Source organism: Pezoporus wallicus, unplaced genomic scaffold (genome assembly GCF_028554395.1).
Source record: "Pezoporus wallicus isolate ANWC-B61680 ecotype Strahan unplaced genomic scaffold, APGP_CSIRO_Pwel_v1 contig_8057, whole genome shotgun sequence".
Classification (NCBI taxonomy): Eukaryota; Metazoa; Chordata; class Aves; order Psittaciformes; family Psittacidae; genus Pezoporus; species Pezoporus wallicus.
This window is the reverse complement of record NW_026637044.1, coordinates 463,019-482,121: the sequence shown is the minus strand read 5'-3', so window position 1 is coordinate 482,121 and position 19,103 is coordinate 463,019. Positions and strand designations below refer to the sequence as shown.

The following is a 19,103-nucleotide window of genomic DNA, read 5'->3' as shown; positions in this document are numbered from 1 at the left end:
TCTAATATTTAATCACTCAGGACATTAATGGAGGTAATGCAGAGTTCACGTTTTGAGAGCTTTTCGACAGCTTCATCCTGCCCACAACATGTTGTTTAAAGACACTCATTCTCAGTTCCAGTGCCCTCACCTCTACCTTCTATCAAACACATTTTTTAATTTAAATTTACTAAGATTCTGCTTCTGAAGCTATGCCACAGTGGTTGTACTAAGCTTTCAGCATGACCAGAAATCACCACTCAAGACATGACCAGCAGTCCTCACACCTGAGCTTTGGTCCCAGTTTTTCCTTTAGATTCTTAGAAACCTTGCATTTTCTAAAGAATTCTAAGAGAAACTAGTCAATGAAGATAAGCTGAAAAGGGTGGGAGGATGCTCAGAAAACAAGAGTTTGACAGATTTTGAAAAACAGCTCAAATAAGGAAGGGCAAATGCTACAGAGGAGCTGGGTTCCTGAAAGGAAGCCCATTCACTGCTTTTACCCTTGGTTCAACTTTGAGGAAGATTTCATACTCTTCAAATACCAAACCTGGGGTTTCACAATACTTTTGGCTCTCCATCATCCTTTTTCTTTTTTTTGAGAGTTGGTCAGACAATGGCCGTGAAATAGCTGCAAACTCTTGCAAGTCAGACCCTGGTCCAGCTTCTGGATGCGGAGATTCACCTGCTACACCTGGAGGTTCTCAGAGCTTTCCAGTGGTGAGATAGCAGCGTGTTTCACAAGGAGGAAGGTTCTATTTTGCCTTTTCATATCCTCTTACCATCTTTAAATCCTATCTTTTCTTTCAGGTACAATTGGCACAAATAAGCCTGTCAGGGAAGCTGAGCACATACAGCATGTACTTCATTACCAACATTAAATACACCTGTAGTAACTTATCTGAGCTGCTTAGATACATTTTGATGCTTATACTGTTTCTCTGAACACGAGCATTTTCCAAGGGGAAGAATCCCTGCCTGCTTCACTGGGCTTTACCAGGTAACACACGGCTGCCCAGACTGAGAGAGTGCCAATACCCAGAGCAGGCGAAGATCACTACATCAACACGTCACGACTTAATACCCAATCTGCAAGCTTCCAGCCTCAGCAGATGAATCAGCCTAGTGCTTCTATTTTTGCTTCACTCCCGAAGCTATTACTTATCCCTTCTAATGCCTTTACTGCTGCTTTTTTTTTTTTTTAATCTAACACAATCATTTCTGTGCAGTCCTTTGCTCTGGTTTCTAAGGCAACATCACTTTACAGGATGATGAGCTACTCCTTGCCAGCAACGCCAACTAACGGGATCTTTCATTAGAATCTTATTACCAACCACTGTCAGTGATCAGACTGACCAGAACAATCAAGGACACAGTCTATAAAACCAAAACCATAAAACTGCAATTTACACTCTCATTCACCTGTATGCTCACAGACACACATACATGTTGTGCTATTTGGTCAAACACTCACTGCATGTAAAACAAGCAGCAATACATGAAGCCTGAAGTATGACCCTACTCATTGAACTTGTATGCTGCTTTTCTACTTACAGCCTGGAAGAAGCCAGGTGAAAGGATAAGAAGGTGATCTGGAATATTTAGTGTTCTGGTCATTGTAACTTTGCACTACAAGCTTAACATTTGAAAGGCGTGGAGCCATACAATACATAAACACAGTCTCATGTTTTATAGGACAGGACATTTGCAGATCAAATCCTATGTACTTTAAAAATCCTACTGATCACAGAATCACAGAACTATAGACTGGTTTGGGTTAGAAGGGATCTTAAAGCTCATCTAGTTCCAACCCCCCTGCCATGGGGAGGGACACCTTCCACTAGACCAGGTTGCTCAAGGCCCCATCCAGCTTGGCCTTGAACACTGCCAGAGATGGGAAAATCAGTCAAAACCAGAATAAGAACTCACTCAAGAGTGTTTCCAACTCAGAATATTACCAGTATTTGGTTATCGCAGGTGTATTTGATAGTGGAAACTGAAAAGAGAAAAAAAGCGAGGTCAACTGAATGATACAGAAGCAATGAACTAGCAAGATCAGCCAGGAAAGATGAGCCTTGAAAGTTAAAACAGCACTAAGGAAACACATTCACCATTCTGAACCTGGCAGAATTTACAAACAGGAGTATATTTATTTTTCTCCCAGCTTTTCTTCAAATTAGGAGTGTCAGCGATAGGCAGGAATATAAAATAAAGGAAGAAAACAAAACTTAGGAAGTCCTGGCCAAAAACTGTGAGTGCCAGCTTCAAGTGAGAGCTGCTGCATGTGACAGTCCAGCTTGAGATAAAGTCAGTATCAGTGTAACATCCAGTGAAAAAACAACCCAACAAATGTAAAAAGGGCATATGCAGGAAGTTACAGCTGTTTTGAGCAACCCTGAAGAGAACACATTCAGGGCTACACTTCTGTCCAACAGAAGACAAATGGGCCTCTAAACACCCAGTATCTGCAAAAGCATCCTCTAAGCTCATCCCACTCTTAAATGATGGGTAGAACTGATAACCTCAACAAAACCTTCTGTTAAAGCAGCAAATACAAACACACAAGTGCTAAAAAATAGGGGGAAAGCAGGTAATAGCAAAATTCTATTGCTGCTTCATAAATATATTTAGTTCTGACATGAGAACTGGCTGGCAACATTGTTTCGTTTTCACTTCTCTCATACACCTAACTGGGATAATTAACAGGTCTTAACTAACGAACAGGCTGCAATATGATATTATTCTGACCACTTCACAAGTGCTACTAAAGCAGCACTGTTATTAGGAGGTACAACTGTCTTTGTGCTGTAATTTCAGGTAAGACGGATGCTGTTAGTGACACATCCATATCCTACCCCACTGTGTTCAAGTAGCTGATCAGCTCCTAGCAGAGAAACCCAATTACAGTTTGAGGTCCCACAGGAGAATGACAGACATTGTATGAATGAAAGGTTACCAGGGAAATGCTAAACCAACTTCACATGACGATGACACCAGCATAATGGAAACCAGTCAGGAAAAGAAAATATTTAGAGAAAGGGCTTCATTGTGGCTGCAGAAGAAAAGCAAATACTGTAATTCAGCAGGGATGGCGTTTCTTGCTTTTTGATGCATCTTATTTACACACAAGGGATTTAGGGCTGTCATAATGAGAAATATGTACTGTATTACAGGCAGCGGTGCTGTGCCAACAGGCTGCAATGACAGCTTGTCATCGGGGCAGCTGAAAGGGTGGGTGCTTGAGGGATGCCCATAGCAGGCAACAACAGAGACTGTACTGGAAACTCTTGATGAAAGAGAGGAAACTAAGCATCAGACAACCACTTTAGCAGACCCCTCCATTCCATGCTTGGGAAAATGATTCAGAAGCAAAACCGTACAGACCACAGTGGGGTCATGCAATAAGAGCTTCACTCTGCCAGTACCGAAGCTACTGCAGCACTAAGTACCAGAACATCACTGCAACAGTCATGCGAAGATGGCCCCTTCCTGAACAGCAATGCAGATGAGAACCAGAAGTTACAGAACCCAAAAAACCGAAGCTTTTTTTTAACAGAATAATCATTAATGACAGATTAGAGAAAGAAAACAATCTTCTGAAAGTCTCATTGTTGAAACTGCTGTTACTTTTTTTACAAGGGCCTTTAGGGGCAGGACAAGGGGGAATGGCTTTAAACTGACAGAAGGGAGACTGAGATGAGATGTGAGGAAGAAGTTCTTCCCTGTGAGGGTGGTGAGGTCCTGGCACAGGTTTCCCAGAGAAGCTGTGGCTGCCTCTTCCTTGGCAGTGTTCAAGGCCAGCTTGGACTGGGCTTCGAGCCATCTGGTCTGGTGGAAAGTGTCCCTGCCTGAGGCAGGGGGTTGGAACTGGATGAGCTTTAAGGTCCCTTCCAACCCAGACAATTCAAGGATTCTATGAAATACAACTTGAGGAGTAATAGGAAGAGGGATGCTAGCAATAAATCCAAATCAAATGGCTCAACATGGGTGACAGAAAACCTTCTATCATTTCCTCTGTTAACCATTTCTCATCATTAGATCCCCAGCCCCACATCAGCCAAGGGTACCTGCTTGGAAGCATGACTTTTAGGACCCTTGAGGAGTTTATAGGAAGTAATTGAGGAGTAATAGGAAGGAGTAACTTGAGGAGTAATAGGAAGAGGGATGCTAGCAATAAATCCAAATCAAATGGCTCAACATGGGTGACAGAAAACCTTCTATCATTTCCTCTGTTAACCATTTCTCATCATTAGATCCCCAGCCCCACATCAGCCAAGGGTACCTGCTTGGAAGCATGACTTTTAGGACCCTTCGTTTTAGACAGAATTCCCAATTTTAGTTTTAATTCCACACAAGATGTAGCGTAAAGGCTCAGCTGCATTTTAAAGGCTGATAATGTCTGATGTGGTTTGGTTATCATCTCAGCTGCCTCCTGACATTAAAAAGTATAAAATAATTTTCCAGAAGAATCTGGGGCAGTTCTTACAATGGCAACAACAAAAATGAGAAGCTGAAATAAATCCGAAAGATGGATAAAGGATTAAACTCAAATTTCATGAACAGCCCTTGCATCCAGCATTTCTTAACTTTAAGCTGCAAAGTCAAAATTAGAAAAAAAAAAATTACAGAAGTTTGCAGGCCTAATTTCCAAGAGATACATACAACTTCTGTCAGCGAGACAAATCTGCAGCATCACAGTTGCCATGACTCCCAAGGGGGCTGTATCACAAAGCTTGTACCTATTTTAGCAGTACGCACAGGAGCCGATGCATTTAGGAAAGCCATCCTCTTATTCTAGAACACACAGTGTGAGACATGGGAGCCTGGCTAAAGAAATTTTATTTCCTAAACTTCAGCAGAAGATCTTTCAAAATATCTACATGCATTATTCTGACAGTAGATCACCAGGGGAAAGGGTGGATAGTAAGTGTTGCAAAGTATGAGCTTCACAGTCCTACCTGACCAATACAGATGAAGTGGTGGCCAAGTTCTGGTGACAGGTGAAAACACAAAACCTTTGAGCAGTCAAATGTTACCTTAACAGAAGGATGAACAGGCACGCAAGGCCTGTACAGTCCACGGCTCCATCAGCTTAGTGAAAATCTGAATTATAATAATGATCTCCTGGATCCCTTCAGCTCCTTCTCTGTGCAGTAAACAAGCACGTTCATGGTCTGGAATCTCAACACCTTTCCCTTCATCGACTTCTGGTTTTGACTTGTGTTCAGCTGATGCATGAATTCACTGTTTCATCCTCAGATCCAGCCTAAGGCACTTCCACACCAGTTGTGCCAACTTAGGGATTCAGTTTTGCAACTCACTGAACAGCTGCTTCGTTATGAGTTGGGCAGTGGATGGAAAGAGAGACAAGCCTTGATAACATATCTGGATGGCAGAGCAAATCTGTGGCACCGCTTCTCCACAGCAACTTATGCTTTGTCACTCAGCCCAGATGTTGTGCAGTCACCATGAAGCTGCCCAAGGCAATGCCAGGGGCCAGCTCTGCGGCTAGCACTCCTCAGCAGCATTTGGATTTAAACTGCCATAGGAACATGTCAACCAACATTTCCAGAACAAGCTCAGTCATTCAAAGCTTCAACACAGATCCAACATTTGTTGGGCCTATGAAGTGCTGAAAGGATGAAATCAACAGACTATCATTGAAGTCCTGCGCAAACTTACAGATGCAAAGTATGAACCAACTTACTCAGATTCAGAAGTACTACTCTGAACCAGGAATCCTTCAACTCCATACATAAGTTACCTGTGCAAAACATTCAGGATCCTTTTTTGCACAGATCTGCTACTAAAATTCTGCTCCCTTGAATACAGCAGTTAGTGAAGGAAAATCAAGACTTCTGGCAGACAATGGAAAGGCTTTAAAGAAATGTTTGGGGTCTTTTTTAAAGATGTTGCCTTTAGCTTCCCCTGTATTTTGTACTGTCATGCACCAAAGAGCATCACTTCTGCAGGCACAAGTTCATGCAGAGAACACCACTTCCACTAAAATAGAACTACTTCAGGTTACGCAACACTCATTAAAATTACAAAACCTCTCAAAAACCTGACCAGCATGTTAAGGCGCACTTGAGCTCTACGTTTGTTAAGTTAGTGGCTGCATCATGCAAACTGGCAGCAAGGAACTCCACGGAAATAGAACAGCAACAAACTTGCATGCCGATGACAAGGCAAAAAACCAAGAGCACCTAAGGGCACGGATAAACTTCCCCAGGCCATCTCAGCAGACTGGAATTCACAGAGAAGATGCCAGTTCTTTCTGAGGAAGGTTGAGAAGTACAAGAATATTTCTTATTTCATCTCTACCCATACTAGAGTTTCCCATTTCAAAATTCCTATAAACTTCATTAAATTCTATGAAATTAATTCCATCTCATTTCCTATTAGTACAGGAATCTCATTCCCTGGAAAACAGCCAAGGTAAATGATCCAAAACACTTACCAGCCCATTCGTAATCTCAACAGAGAGATAAAGTCTTAAAATTTGTATTAGTCCTGCTATTGTTCTGTTACAACTTCACTTTAGTAGAGATTCTTATTCTAGAAGGAAGCACATTTGTAGATGAAGTAGTTCAAGGTAGCTTAAGATACAGTCCTTAACCAATGGCAAGAGGAAAAGTAGATGGTTGTAGTTAGCCTGAAGTAGGATTAAAACCAAACCCTGCAACACGACAGCGACAGAGAACATTTCCTACCACCAAGATACTCGGTTCCCTGCTTGCCAGTGACATACAGTGCTGTTCAGTGATCACAAGTGATTCACTGCTGCACCACAGATGGTCACCTTCACTCTCAGATGACAAGAAGCTAATGCAACATAACATTAAAAAGTGCAAGTTTACTCAAATATTTGACAATATATATGTAAAATTAAATCTGAATGAATAATTTAAAAAAAAATAATCAAGAGTTCTGGTATTTAGATTAAACTGTCAATCCTCTAAATTTTGGGAATTAGCACTGTGAGACAGGCAAGCAGAACCAACAGCCTTTTAAGATCAGCCAAAACCCCAGTCATGCCACACTTGCTTGTGCCACATAGGATTAACGGTTATGTATTCATGCCAATGCACTGACAAACAGCAAGGTCTTGCAGGCAAGCCGTCTGGATTACTGCTGCTAGCTCAAACGGCAAACACACACCTTTTTCTTGCTTCTGCCGGCCCATACCAGTGGGTTTCAGCTGCTTTTGTTTCTCTCTGTCTGGTGCAGCAGACCTAGCTGGCAGAGCTGGCACCCCTCTTGACTTTGTGGGTCGCATGTAGCTTTTTATCTGTTCTGCTGCTTTAACTCTCTCTTTCTTTGCCTCCTTCACAACTTTTTGTTCACACTCTCCTTCCTTTTCTTTAGTTGTGTCTTGAGGTGTACCTACTTCAGACTTCAATGCCAGGGCATCCTTTAGGTGGGCTTCCCCATCCTGAGAAGCATCCACTTCTGCAAGCTGAGAATGACCTTTATTGTTATCTTCAGGACTTAGTTTGGTTGTTTGGGCAGCTGCCAGATTTAAACCAGCAGCTTCTGTTTCCATCACTTTACTGTCCAAACTGCTTGAGTACTTCGGTGAGCTCTGCTCACTCTTCTTCCCTCCATCCAACTTAGGCTCTTCAGGTTTACTCTCCACCGGCGCTTCTGCCACAACCTGCGACACAGCTGCTTCTGCTCTGCTCTCCGGTACCACTACAAGTTCTGGATCCTTCCCTCTAGAAGAGACAGTTACCTCTAGTTTCTCTGCCCCTTCGGCACTTAAAGGAGTTGGTCTACTTTCTGAATCTCCCACCTGCTGAGGAAGATCTGAGGAAGTGTTGTCAGTGTTGTGCTTTTTATCAGTGGTTGTTATTTCTTTATCATCCACTTTTGCCATAGGAGAAAGGGGAACTTCATCCTTCTTCGACTTAATGTCCTGTTTAACTGACTGATCTAAAGAAAGGGGTTTACCTGCCTCACTGCTATCCTGCGAACCAACCTCCTTGCTTTCACCATCTTTCTTTGAAACCTCTTTTCCAGGCTCTTTGTGCCCCAGACTGATTGGCTGCTCACAAGATTTCTGTATCTCTTCCTTAGCACCAGGTCCAGGCTCTCTGCTGCTTTTCTCTGCTATTGCTTCCAGAGAAGAAAGCCCCTTACTTCTTGCACCCTCATCAGTCTGCTTTGGGAAGCCAGAAGAAACACTGCCAGTGTTATCGGAGGCAGTCCCTCCAGTCTGAGCAAAGGATTCCAAGTCATTGCCTTTATTATTCCAAAACATCTGAGGGCCAATTGGGAAGTTTTTAATATTTCTATTTTCATCTACAAAATCCATGGCTTCTATTCCATATGCCATCTCAGATCCTACAGGAGGCTGTACTTCACTCCTGGTTGGTTTTGTCTCTAGAAGAACAGGCTGTTCAGAGGCATTTTTAGCCTTTTTACAACTTCCATCATGACCCCTCTTTTTAGATCTATCAGTAACTGCAGTCACAGTGCGATCTGCCACTGTTGGGTGCTCTAGGACAGGCAGCTCCCCACCACTGCTGCAAGGAGAGGGACTTCCTGCTTCAAATGCGTTGGTTATCTCCACATCATGAGGAGGAAACATCTCTGCACCTGCTTTATGCCCCAGAAGGAATGGCTGCTGAAGGCTAGCCTCTGTCTTTTTGCATTTCTCTTTACTACTTGTGTGTGATTTTTCTGGCTCCAGAGGTACAGCAGGAGCTTGTACTTCAGTAGTACCAGTCAAGTCACCTATCAGACTGGCCAAGGTACTGGAATTAGTCTCTTTGCCTTTATCAAAAGGCTGAGTTTTTTTAATGTTTCCCAACTCTTCACCTACCACAGGGATGTTACCTGAACTCAGTACAGAGTGCTCAAGACTGTTTTCATCCTTTTTGCCTTTCTCATCTCTACTTTTTTTCTTAGGCTTGTCCATCACCAGTCCCATGGTCAGACTGTGCGCCGCAGCTGCATCTGACCTGCATTCTGGCCGAGGCTCAGCTGTATCTACTTCCTTACCTTTATTCATGGGCCAAGTTTCTTTAGTGTTGATTATTTCTGGCTCTGATGTCTCTATTTTATGACCTGAAAGAATTGGCTCATTTGAGAAACTTTTTCTATCACCACCCTGACTTTCAGGCTTTGCCAGCACCTCTTTGGTTATATCTGACAGATTCTCCAGCTCAAGTTCTCTTTCAAAACCAGACACCTTATCTTTGTCAAAGATAATTTCTTTTGTGCTTCCAGCCACCTTCTCTTTGCTTGGAAAATTGCTTGTTTCCACCCCACCATCCCGGAGAGCTGCCTGCCTCAAAGGACTTTTTTCAGGTTTTTTTCTTTTCCCCTCACTGCTCCTCTTTCTAGGTTTGTCTGCCACCAGCAGCGCATCAGAATTCCTCACCATTGATTCAGAAGTTATTCCAGCCTCCTTGCCTTTGCTAATCAAATCTACCTCTTCTGTTTTGCTGATCATGTCAGCCATAATGACATGCTCCGCTTCCACTCTCCTACTCTCCAGCAGGAATGGTTGGTTTAAAGCACCCAAATTGGCTATTTCTTTATTCCCAACATTTTCTTTAGGCTCCTCTGTTCCCAGTTCAATTTGCCTTTGCATTTTACTTATATTTGATTTATTCCCCTGAAAACACTCCGCAGTAACCCAGACCCTCTCTCTGCCTTCATCACTAACACTAACCTCCTCAGCTTTATCAGTTATGTCAGGAAAGCTACTCGGGTCCATCTTACTCTCAAGAAAAGGCTGCTGGAAAAAACTTCTTTCACCTTTTTTGCTTCTTCCATCACTACCTCTTTTTTTGGGCTTGTCTGCAGGATAAGAATGTGCATTGCTTACTGACGGATGTCCTCTTGCAGCAAAACCTCTACCTTTATCAGGGTAAGTTGTATCTTTTCTAGTCTCATCTACTCTCACTCCATCATTTAGTCTGCTTACATCCTCTGAAAACATCACCTGCTCGGAGAAGCTTTTGAATTTTTTTACTTTCCCTTCACCACGCTTTTTTTTAGGTCTGTCCATCCCATGCGCAATATCGGGATCTCTTCCAGCCTGCTGCTCTAACGCAATAAATCCTTTCCCTTTGTTTTTATCAGGGGAACCTGCTCCCATGATTCCTTCCACTGCTTCAGTGGAGGTAGGATGTTTAGTTGCATCAGACTTTGCCAACAGAAGAAATGGCTGCTCTGAAAAACTATCAGCCTTTCTGTTTTGCAAAGCAGTAACTTCCTTGGGGTTCGGTACAACTAATGGTGCAACAAAAATTTCTGTAGTATCTGTTGGGAGCTTCAAACCTCCCTCTGAAGTACAAAAGTCAACAGCCATGCACTTACTGGGGGACACTGGTTTAGTTTCATCAGCTGCCTTTGGCTCATTAGGAAGCTTGTCTGACAGGCCCGCAGCCTCTGGAAGGGCAGGCTGTTTGAGGGCTTCGTTTTCAACCCCTTTGCTTTTATCACAAGTACCTCTTTTCTTTGCTGCTGCTTCCAGCGACCTGCTGGAGGTCTGAACCTCACAATGGACAGGGTAACTGAATGCCTCACTCCTGGGGGATGTGGATTTAGCCTCCTTATTTCTGTCAGAAAGAAGCAATTCTGAAGGTCTGGTCTCTAAAGGAGTTTCTACTTTGCTTAGGTTTATTGCTTCTGAAGGAGATGCTGTCAGGCCAGCACATTTTGCCTCCCTATACTTCTCATTTTTATCAAGAAAATCTCTTTCCATGGCCGTGGTTGGCCCCTTTGCTGCAATAGATTCCCCCACCTTAGTCTTCCCTAGCTGCTCCAAGGGAACCTCTTTTCTTTTGCCTTTAGATTGCAACATCAAACTGTCATCTCTCATTTCTTCTGTTTTCATGATCTCTCTATTTTTTGCATCCAACACTGATTCTAACGGCACATTGGGTTTTGGGGCCTGCTGTCCTGGTGCTGGCACCAAAAAGGCATTTTGCTCATCCAGGATATGACTTCCAGTTATTTTTTTAGCATCCTTTGGCATCTCTGAAGCTCTGTTTCCTGAGGCAACTGACTGCTCCGTGCGAGCTTCAGCAGGCATTACAGGACAGACATCTGGCTTTTGCAATTCAACAGCAAATGGAGAATTTCTAGGAGCTTTTGACACTGTTCCATTTTCATCCCAGAACTCCATTGTTCTTGGCAGCTGGTTTCTCTTTTGTTTTGGTTTCTTTTTCTTTTTCTTCACAATGGCCAGAGAGCCTTCCAAATCCCAGCTCTCCCTTGGTAGATCTCTGCAGCTTTCCACAAACTCCGAGAGCACACTGGATGGCTGCTCAGTTGCCTTTTTATGTGAAACCCTAGTGCGAGGGGATGTTCCAGCCACACATCCAATTTCCACTACAGAATAGGGGTCTACTTTTGGGTCAGTGCTCTTCTGTTGTGGGAGACCTATTAGACGTTCCTCTGGTACATCTGTAATAGGCACTGGTGCAGGTTTTGCTCTGCCAAACCTGCGTTCACTCGATTTGTTAGCTTGCCTTATTTGTGCAGTAGGTAGACCTGGAATACAGGAAGCCTGCTCAAACATCAAAGAGACTATTTGCTTTATAAAAAAAAATTAAATACACTAAATATGTGATTTTAGCCAGCTAAAACACTCCATACAGTCATATATGCAGAATTTTCCAACACTGATATCACACTAATTCTGAAGCCGCCTCACTAGGGCTGGGATAGACATTTACACGCAAAACCTATTTAAACTGCTACCGATAAATACGTCAATGCAATTTAAAAATACATAACTCCCAATACATGCTCTTACACCACCAAAAAGCAGCAGTTCTTGTAAGGACATGCTATTGCTTTTTAAAGATTCATTAAGGACCCATTTTGTCTTAGCAATACAAGATAACAGATAATACTTTTTATATCTCTAGCTGGCATCCTTCCATAATATGAAAATAGAAGTTTAGTGGAAAGATGAGACTAGGGAAGAGAGAACGGGCATAATGGGGAAGAGGGAGCGAAAGTGCAAAGTCTCCCAAAGTACCCAGGGTGGAAGCAGTGGAGGGCAGAACCTCTGTAACAGAAGTCATTTGCTGTACACCATTACAGGCAACAGTAGGTTTCCTTAGCTACAGGCCACTGATTTTAAAGAGAGCATCAGTTATTTGTCAGTTAGCCCTGGCCCACAAATCAGCCTCCAGTCACAAGTGTAAGCAGTAACAGCTAGGAAAGGCTGCATTAATGGGCCAGGAAAATAAAATTACATTTCCTTTCATGATTACAAAACTCAATTTGGAAGGAGGTCTTCACTGGGAATACTGTAATAAGAATCAATGGTCCTTTTTAATACCAACATAAAAAGCTAGTGGTAATGGCAAAATGATGGTGAGCTTTTAAATTCTACAGCAGAATAGAAATAAGCCAGTCCCAGTGATAAAGTACCAGCAGCAGAATATTTGGGCTATTAGTCTGGTGAACGTGGAGAGGAAAAGAGTATTTAAGAAGGCAGAGATAAGAGGCAAAGTACAAGCAGAATCCCCAGTGAATGCAGAGAACCACACAGCTGCTTTGTGAAAAAAATGATTTCTGCTCGCTCAGGTGGCAACGCAGTCAGTAGGAAAAGCTGAAAAGGTGAACAGTTCACAGAGAACATTTCCATTCTAAAACTGAATTATTATTTATATTCTACCTGTGGGCTCCTGCATGGTTTTTTCTTGCTGAGATTCTGCATGTTGGACATGGTTGTGTTCTGCCTCCTCCTTTTGTTTCTCTGTAACAGTAACATCCACAGCAGTAACAGATTTTTCTGGAAGGAGGTCTTTATTTTCTAGTGCAACAGCTTCTTTTGCTTCTACTGGAATGGAAATATAAGAAGAGAATGCTTCAGTTCTTAGGAATACCAGCAACCTGCAGTTTAAAAGCAAGCCCTGGAAAAGGGTATAGGTTTTACTCTATTTTTCATAAGAATGAAGTTTATAAGACATCGTAGTCTACTACACATTACCTCCTCACAATGCCATTTCAAGCATCAATTTTGTATTTTGCAGACATGCCAAGGTGGAAGTAAAACATGAAGCAAAGACCGTCTTGCAGCTTAAGCACAGGGTGAGTGCTGGTTGGTAAGGCTTCCCACCCCCTCCCCTTCTTGTAATCAATCAAATTCAGACTATACCACCTTCCCACTGGAGCTGAATTCCAGAATATACTCCGTTATCACTCTGGAGTCCAATTCTAATGCTAATCATCTAGCATTCCTATATACCTTAGCATATAATCATGCAGACACTACCAAATTACTAGATACAAGTAATTAGAACAAATTTTAATTTGTAAAACATAATTATATTGATGTAGGTAATTTTAAATTTTAAACAGAAATAAAAACTATGACAGACATTGGCACAATACAGATGAGGAAGAAAAGGACACATTATATGATGGTAATTTCAAATGCTAATTGCCCATGTAAGCACGCACTAATAACCTTTGTGAAATTAAAGCTTTGTTGCTTTTTACTTGACAAGGATGGGAGAACAGTGTCTGTGAGAAAGAATCAGAATCCTAGAATGGTTTGGGTTGGAAGAGACCTTAAGGACCATCCAGTTCCAACCCCCTGCCAAAGACAGGGACACCTTCCACTAGACCAGGTTGCTCCAAGCCCCACCCAACCTGGCCTTGAACACTGCCAGGGATGGGGCAGCCACAGCTTCTCTGGGCAACCTGTGCCAGGGCCTCACCACCCTCACAAAGAAGAACTTCTTCCTCAGATCTCATCTAAATCTCCCCTCTGTATGTTTAAAGCCATTTTCCCTTGTCCTATTCCTACAGGCCCTTGTCAAAAGCCCCTCTTCCAGCTTTCCTGTCATCCCCTTTAGGCACTGGCAGCTGCTCTAAGTTCTTCCTGGAGTCTTCTCTTCTCCAGGCTGAACAAGCCCAGTTCTCTCATCCTGTCTTCACATGAGAGGCAATGAGGCAGAATTAGCTGATAAGTGTTTCATGCTGCGGTTTGCATTTCTCACCTGCTGGTTCTGAAACATGGTTTGTCTGCTCCAGAAGATGCTCTTCCTGGTTGCTTGGAGGCGGCTTGCCAACTTGAGCTTGCTCTAAAAGATCAACACGGCCTTCTGGGGCTTTCAATTCTTGTTCTGCATTTGCAGTTGTTTCTGGAAACAAATGTTTAAGAATAAAAAGTCATCTTATTTTTAATTTAGATCAGATTAAGCAAGATAAAAATCACTTCCTCACCTAATTCTTATCTTCCAAGAAGCAAAAGGTTTTCCTCACTTTCAAAACAGTGGAAATGTGCTGTTCAGGATCACTTTCTACCAGATCTCCTCTCCTGAAAGTCTAAGTGCACAGCTAAAGCATATCCTTCCTGTATTGTCAGGTGTTTACTCTTTCATTCACCCATCTACGCTTCTCAGTTACTACATTCTAGTAAAGTTTTTTTTTTGTTAAAACATCCCACTTCTGACAGTTATTCCTATCATTAAACCGAAGAATATTAAAAAGTAAGAAAGAAAATATCTCACTCCAACACAACCTGCAACCAGTCCACCTATACTGCCTCTGCCCAGTACTATTTCCTATATGTTGACAGTCATTTTGTCTCCAAAACCATGGTGCCCTTTGAGACATCTAAGTAGCACAGCAAATCTATTGTCCACCACATGGAAAAAATGAAAATGCCTGCCTTGCCACTTCAACGCCTATAGTCATTCCAAGTAAATGTCACAAAATCACCCAAAAAGCCTATCAGTCTATTTAGAAACTGGTGCTGAGATAAGAACCTTTGTTGGAAAACACTGCAGGATCTGTGGAGATTTCAGTATCAGCCAAGGATGACAGTGATACAAAAACAAGTACTGACAGGGATGAACTAAAATGTCACTATGGCTGTCTTGAAAAACAGACATCATTGCTAAAAATGCCAAGTCTAAAAAAAAAAAAAAAAAGTAGTCATCAAGACTAATTTTATATTTTGTGAAGGGAAAAATCCTTGGTAAGTACTTTCTCTGTATCCTGACAGCCAAACTGAGCTCTACTTACAATGCTTTGTGCAAGTCATATCGTAGTATCACTGGCACAGGCTGCCCAGAGAAGCTGTGGCTGCCCCATCCCTGGCAGTGTTCAAGGCCAGGTTGGATGGGGCTTGGAGCAACCTGGTCTGGTGGAAGGTGTCCCTGCCTGTGGCAGTGGGCTAGAATTAGGGATCTTTTAAGGTCCCTTCTAACCCAAACTATCCTAGGATTTTATGATAATCTTAACTGTTAAAAAAAAAAATACAAGTTTTATTTGACAGTCTTATGACAATTGTGCATCTGTGTAGCCATCCCTACGTGCTATCAGAAGTGCTGCTGCTAGTGCTACGCCAAGTTACAGTGACCTCTCACACCACTTGCCATGCTACTTCAAGGCCAAATGAAACACACCTGCAGGAGGCTTGCAGAAGGGTGACTTGTCTTGCTCAAGAGAAGACTCAGAAGTCATCAGCTCTTCAGAAGTAGCAGTCGTGGTGCCAGTTGCAGTGGTAGCCTTAGCTTCTGCAGAAGCAAACCCAGAATCCATGGCAGGAAGAGGCTTGGTGTCTGCTACAGGAGCAAACCCAGAATCCATATCATGATGTTGGTTGATTTCTGCCTCAGGGGCAAACTCTGCATGTGATCCTGGGGCAAATTCAGAATTCAAAGCATGATGAGATTTAGTATCTGCTGCTGGGGCAAATGCCAAATCCACAGCATGGTTAGATTCCACACCTGTTGCTGGGGCAAATGCCATATCCATAGCATGGTGAGATTCCACATCTGCTGCTGGGGCAAATGCCAAATCCATAGCATTGTGAGATTGCACATCTGCTGTTGGGGCAAACGCTGCATCTTCTGCTGGGGCAAACTCCAAATCCATAGTGTAATGGGACATAGCATCTGCTGGGGCAAAGCTGGTGTCTGCCACTAGAGCAGATGCATCAACAGCATAAGGAGGCTCGACTTCCGGTGCAGGAGCAAACCCAACATCCATAGCCTGAAAAGGATTGGCTTCAACTGTGGGTGCAAATCCAGCATCCAGAGCTTGAGGAGGCTTGGCATCTCCTGTAACAACAGACCCAGCCTTTTCAGTGAAAACAAACATGACATCTGAGGGAAGAACACACCTGGCATCTGCTGCAGAAACGCAGATCAGAAATCAATGCAAAAGTACAGAATGTAAATACCTAACAGTGGGGGTTTATGACTAGAGAAGATGGGGATTTTGCTCCCTGTTTGTTGTCTTTCAGCATCACTTACTGCCCCCCCTTACATTAGTGCACTCAAGTTGTAGTGGCCTTTATGACACTCCTCAGTGCACCCAAGTGTTTTTCCTACTACAGCCTCACATGCTTTGTTTTGTATCCCTGACTACAGTGTTAGACATCCGTCTGCTCCTAACATATATCAACCAACAGAATCATTGTTTTAATTTAAAAACTACCTGGTGATATGTAGCTGTGAGAGACTGGCACTGCCAGATGCACTGGGAGCAGCATATTCCAACAGAATATGGCCTTGTTAACTTTTTAGATACTATCTACTGACCACTGAGCTGTGAGTTTCAGAATAACATTTGTCAGTTCACAATGCAAGCCTCTGCACTGAAGTCAGCATTTTCATAAAATCCCCTTAAAGGAATTTTTTCAGACTATTTTACTTGAACATTTTAGCTGTCTAGAGGCAAGTTTTCATAAATTATCAGAAGCATTAGATTTCTCTTCTGCATCTATTCATTTCAATAGCCCCAAGCTCAACCCATACTCTGTATAATGCAGCATGGTGACCTGAACAGCTTGGATATTATGCTGAGTAGATGTTTAAAAAAAAAAAAACAAAAATCCCCCTTTAAATATTTCTACTAATTGATTCAGTCACATCTGAAAATATCCTCCCCAAACAATGGAGAAGATATTAAATCTTAAATTAGATACTTAAACTGAAAAAGGAAAGAAATAAGAAAAATGGGAAAAGTGCTTTTTAAATTAGCACTTCAGGATCCATTTAGATAAAACCAGAAAGATCCATTATGCACTATCCTTCATCTGGGTTTGTTTGATTGTTTGTTTTTCAAAGTGATATCATGATCCTTTCCAAACTAAACTTTAAAGATTGTCATTTTACAGAAGAAATAGATATTAAAAATAGTATGGATGTTCCCTGGTGAATCATGGGAAGGACTGGAATAAAGCATAAAGAAACTGGACAAAGACTGATGAAAAATGTACCACTAGTCTGATGCTGTACTTAAACAACTTAAAAACTGTTTTAAAGACTCTCCTTAAAACATTTTTTAAGGTATTTATATACAGCGTCAGACTCATGGTATAACCACATTCTTGACACACTTTCACATTTCTCTGGAGCTGAAATTTTGAGAAAGAATCACTAAAACAGTTACTGGTGCAGAAGACATGAGTTGAAAAGCTGAGTAGACTTGCTATTTCTCACCAACACACTTCAGGTATTATTGGTGATGAAGATTAAATATTCAGTCCCAACAGGATTTGTGAATACCTTGCTATGTTTCCTTCAGGTGGGGCAATCCTGATTGTGGTCAAAATGTCTTTGACCACTAAGCTTGCTCACAAAGGGCCTAAACCCAGCACCAATCTTTAGACTGGAGCAGCGTTACCTGATGCCGCAGCTTTTGGTCTATCAGTAGCTTTGGCCTCTCCTGGGGACGTTGTTACCGCAGTAGAAAGGAAACCAGGAGCCACTGCTGCAGGGCCTTCTGGCAAATTCTGGTTCATTGCTTCTGTCACAGTGGGGGGCACTGGGCATATAAAATGAAGTTTAATTAAGCACTTGGAAAGATCTTAGCAAGCAGCTTTCTCTTCTGGGGTTGCCAGGACATGAATCACCCTCTCAGGTTGCTGCCAGGTCTGTGCTGCCTGTAGCAGCAGCCTTAATGATAAAGTTCCCCCACCTCAGCATCCCAGTTGGACTGGACAAAAACAGTATCAGTTTTTATTCTCAATTTTCAGATAATTAACTTGTGCAATACCTAGGAAAACACTTGTATCCTGAGAGAAGAAACTGCCATAACAAGGTTCAGGAACATTCAGTTGTGAAGCATCCCAATTCTATCCTGAGCACCAGGTAGGGCCACCAGTTCCAGAAACAATTTCCACCTAGAAGCAATGTCAAACTACTCTCTTCTTCACTTGTTCACCAAAATCAGCAATAAAGATCCCATTATGGATCAAATATCGTAATATATATGCAACTGCAGTGGAATTATGACAGAGTGGAACTTCAAAGATTTAACTATAACCAGAAGCATAGAATCATGGAACGGTTTGGATTGGAAGGGACCTTAAGGACCATTCAGTTCTAACCTCGCTCCCACAGGCAGGGACACCTTCCACTAGACCAGGTTGCTCCAAGCCCTGTCCAAGCTGGCCTTGAACACTGCCAAGGATGGGGCAGCCACAGCTTCTCTGGGCAACCTGTGCCAGTGCCTCAGGTTATATTCACAGGGAATAACTTCTTCCTAGTAGCTCATCTAAATCTACCCTCAATATAATTGGACTTAATACACAGGTTTTCAATTAGGATTTAGTTTAAAAGTCTGTTGATTATGCATTAGCCAAAATTGTGTTTGTTGGTGTCCTCAGCTGCACTGACCCTTGGAAGAAGTGAACACAAATGCTCTGACTTATCACTCAGGTCAGCAGATTTGACTCTCAGTGCATACAAAAATTAGAATCCTTGACAAAAGTGAAGTTCCATTTTAAAAGTTTCTTTTCAAGAGCAAATTTTATTCATCCTATTTATTATTTTATTGTCAAATAATGCTTGAACACCATCCCAACTGGAAATTAAAGTAATGGAGACAGAGTCCGGAATCCACAGAGCTTTCTGCTGAATGTATTGCTTTTCACACTTCTACATCTGCTAACTTAATTCCCCAAAACCAATGAAAAGGGTAGGCTTTCAGCAGGTTAAAGCCCTGTTACACGATATGCCCTGTGAAAGGGCATGCCACTAGTGTCTACCCACAACTGGGCTTGCAACTGCATATATTAAATTTGTTATTCTAAATTAGAATTAAACAACCTATAAAATGAAGAGTTCTGCTATCCTTCACAGCACTAAACCAGAAAATGTTTTTAAGTCACATCTCTCCAAAACATG

The 19,103-nt window shown here is 42.3% G+C and overlaps 1 protein-coding gene across 1 annotated transcript in view; it reads right to left on the bottom strand.

Annotated features, from left to right (window-relative positions):
* Nucleotides 1-12,533: 12,533 nt before the first annotated feature.
* LOC130595851 (microtubule-associated protein 4-like) overlaps nucleotides 12,534-19,103 on the bottom strand; it is a 90,794-nt gene continuing 84,224 nt past the window's right edge. Inside the window, exons 9-13 of the mRNA XM_057402893.1 lie at nucleotides 17,599-17,739; nucleotides 15,372-16,028; nucleotides 13,959-14,102; nucleotides 12,629-12,793; nucleotides 12,534-12,562 (exon numbers count right to left, since the gene is read on the bottom strand). Coding sequence (XP_057258876.1) covers nucleotides 12,534-12,562; nucleotides 12,629-12,793; nucleotides 13,959-14,102; nucleotides 15,372-16,028; nucleotides 17,599-17,739 — 1,136 coding nt within the window. The remainder of the gene's footprint in view (nucleotides 12,563-12,628; nucleotides 12,794-13,958; nucleotides 14,103-15,371; nucleotides 16,029-17,598; nucleotides 17,740-19,103) is intronic.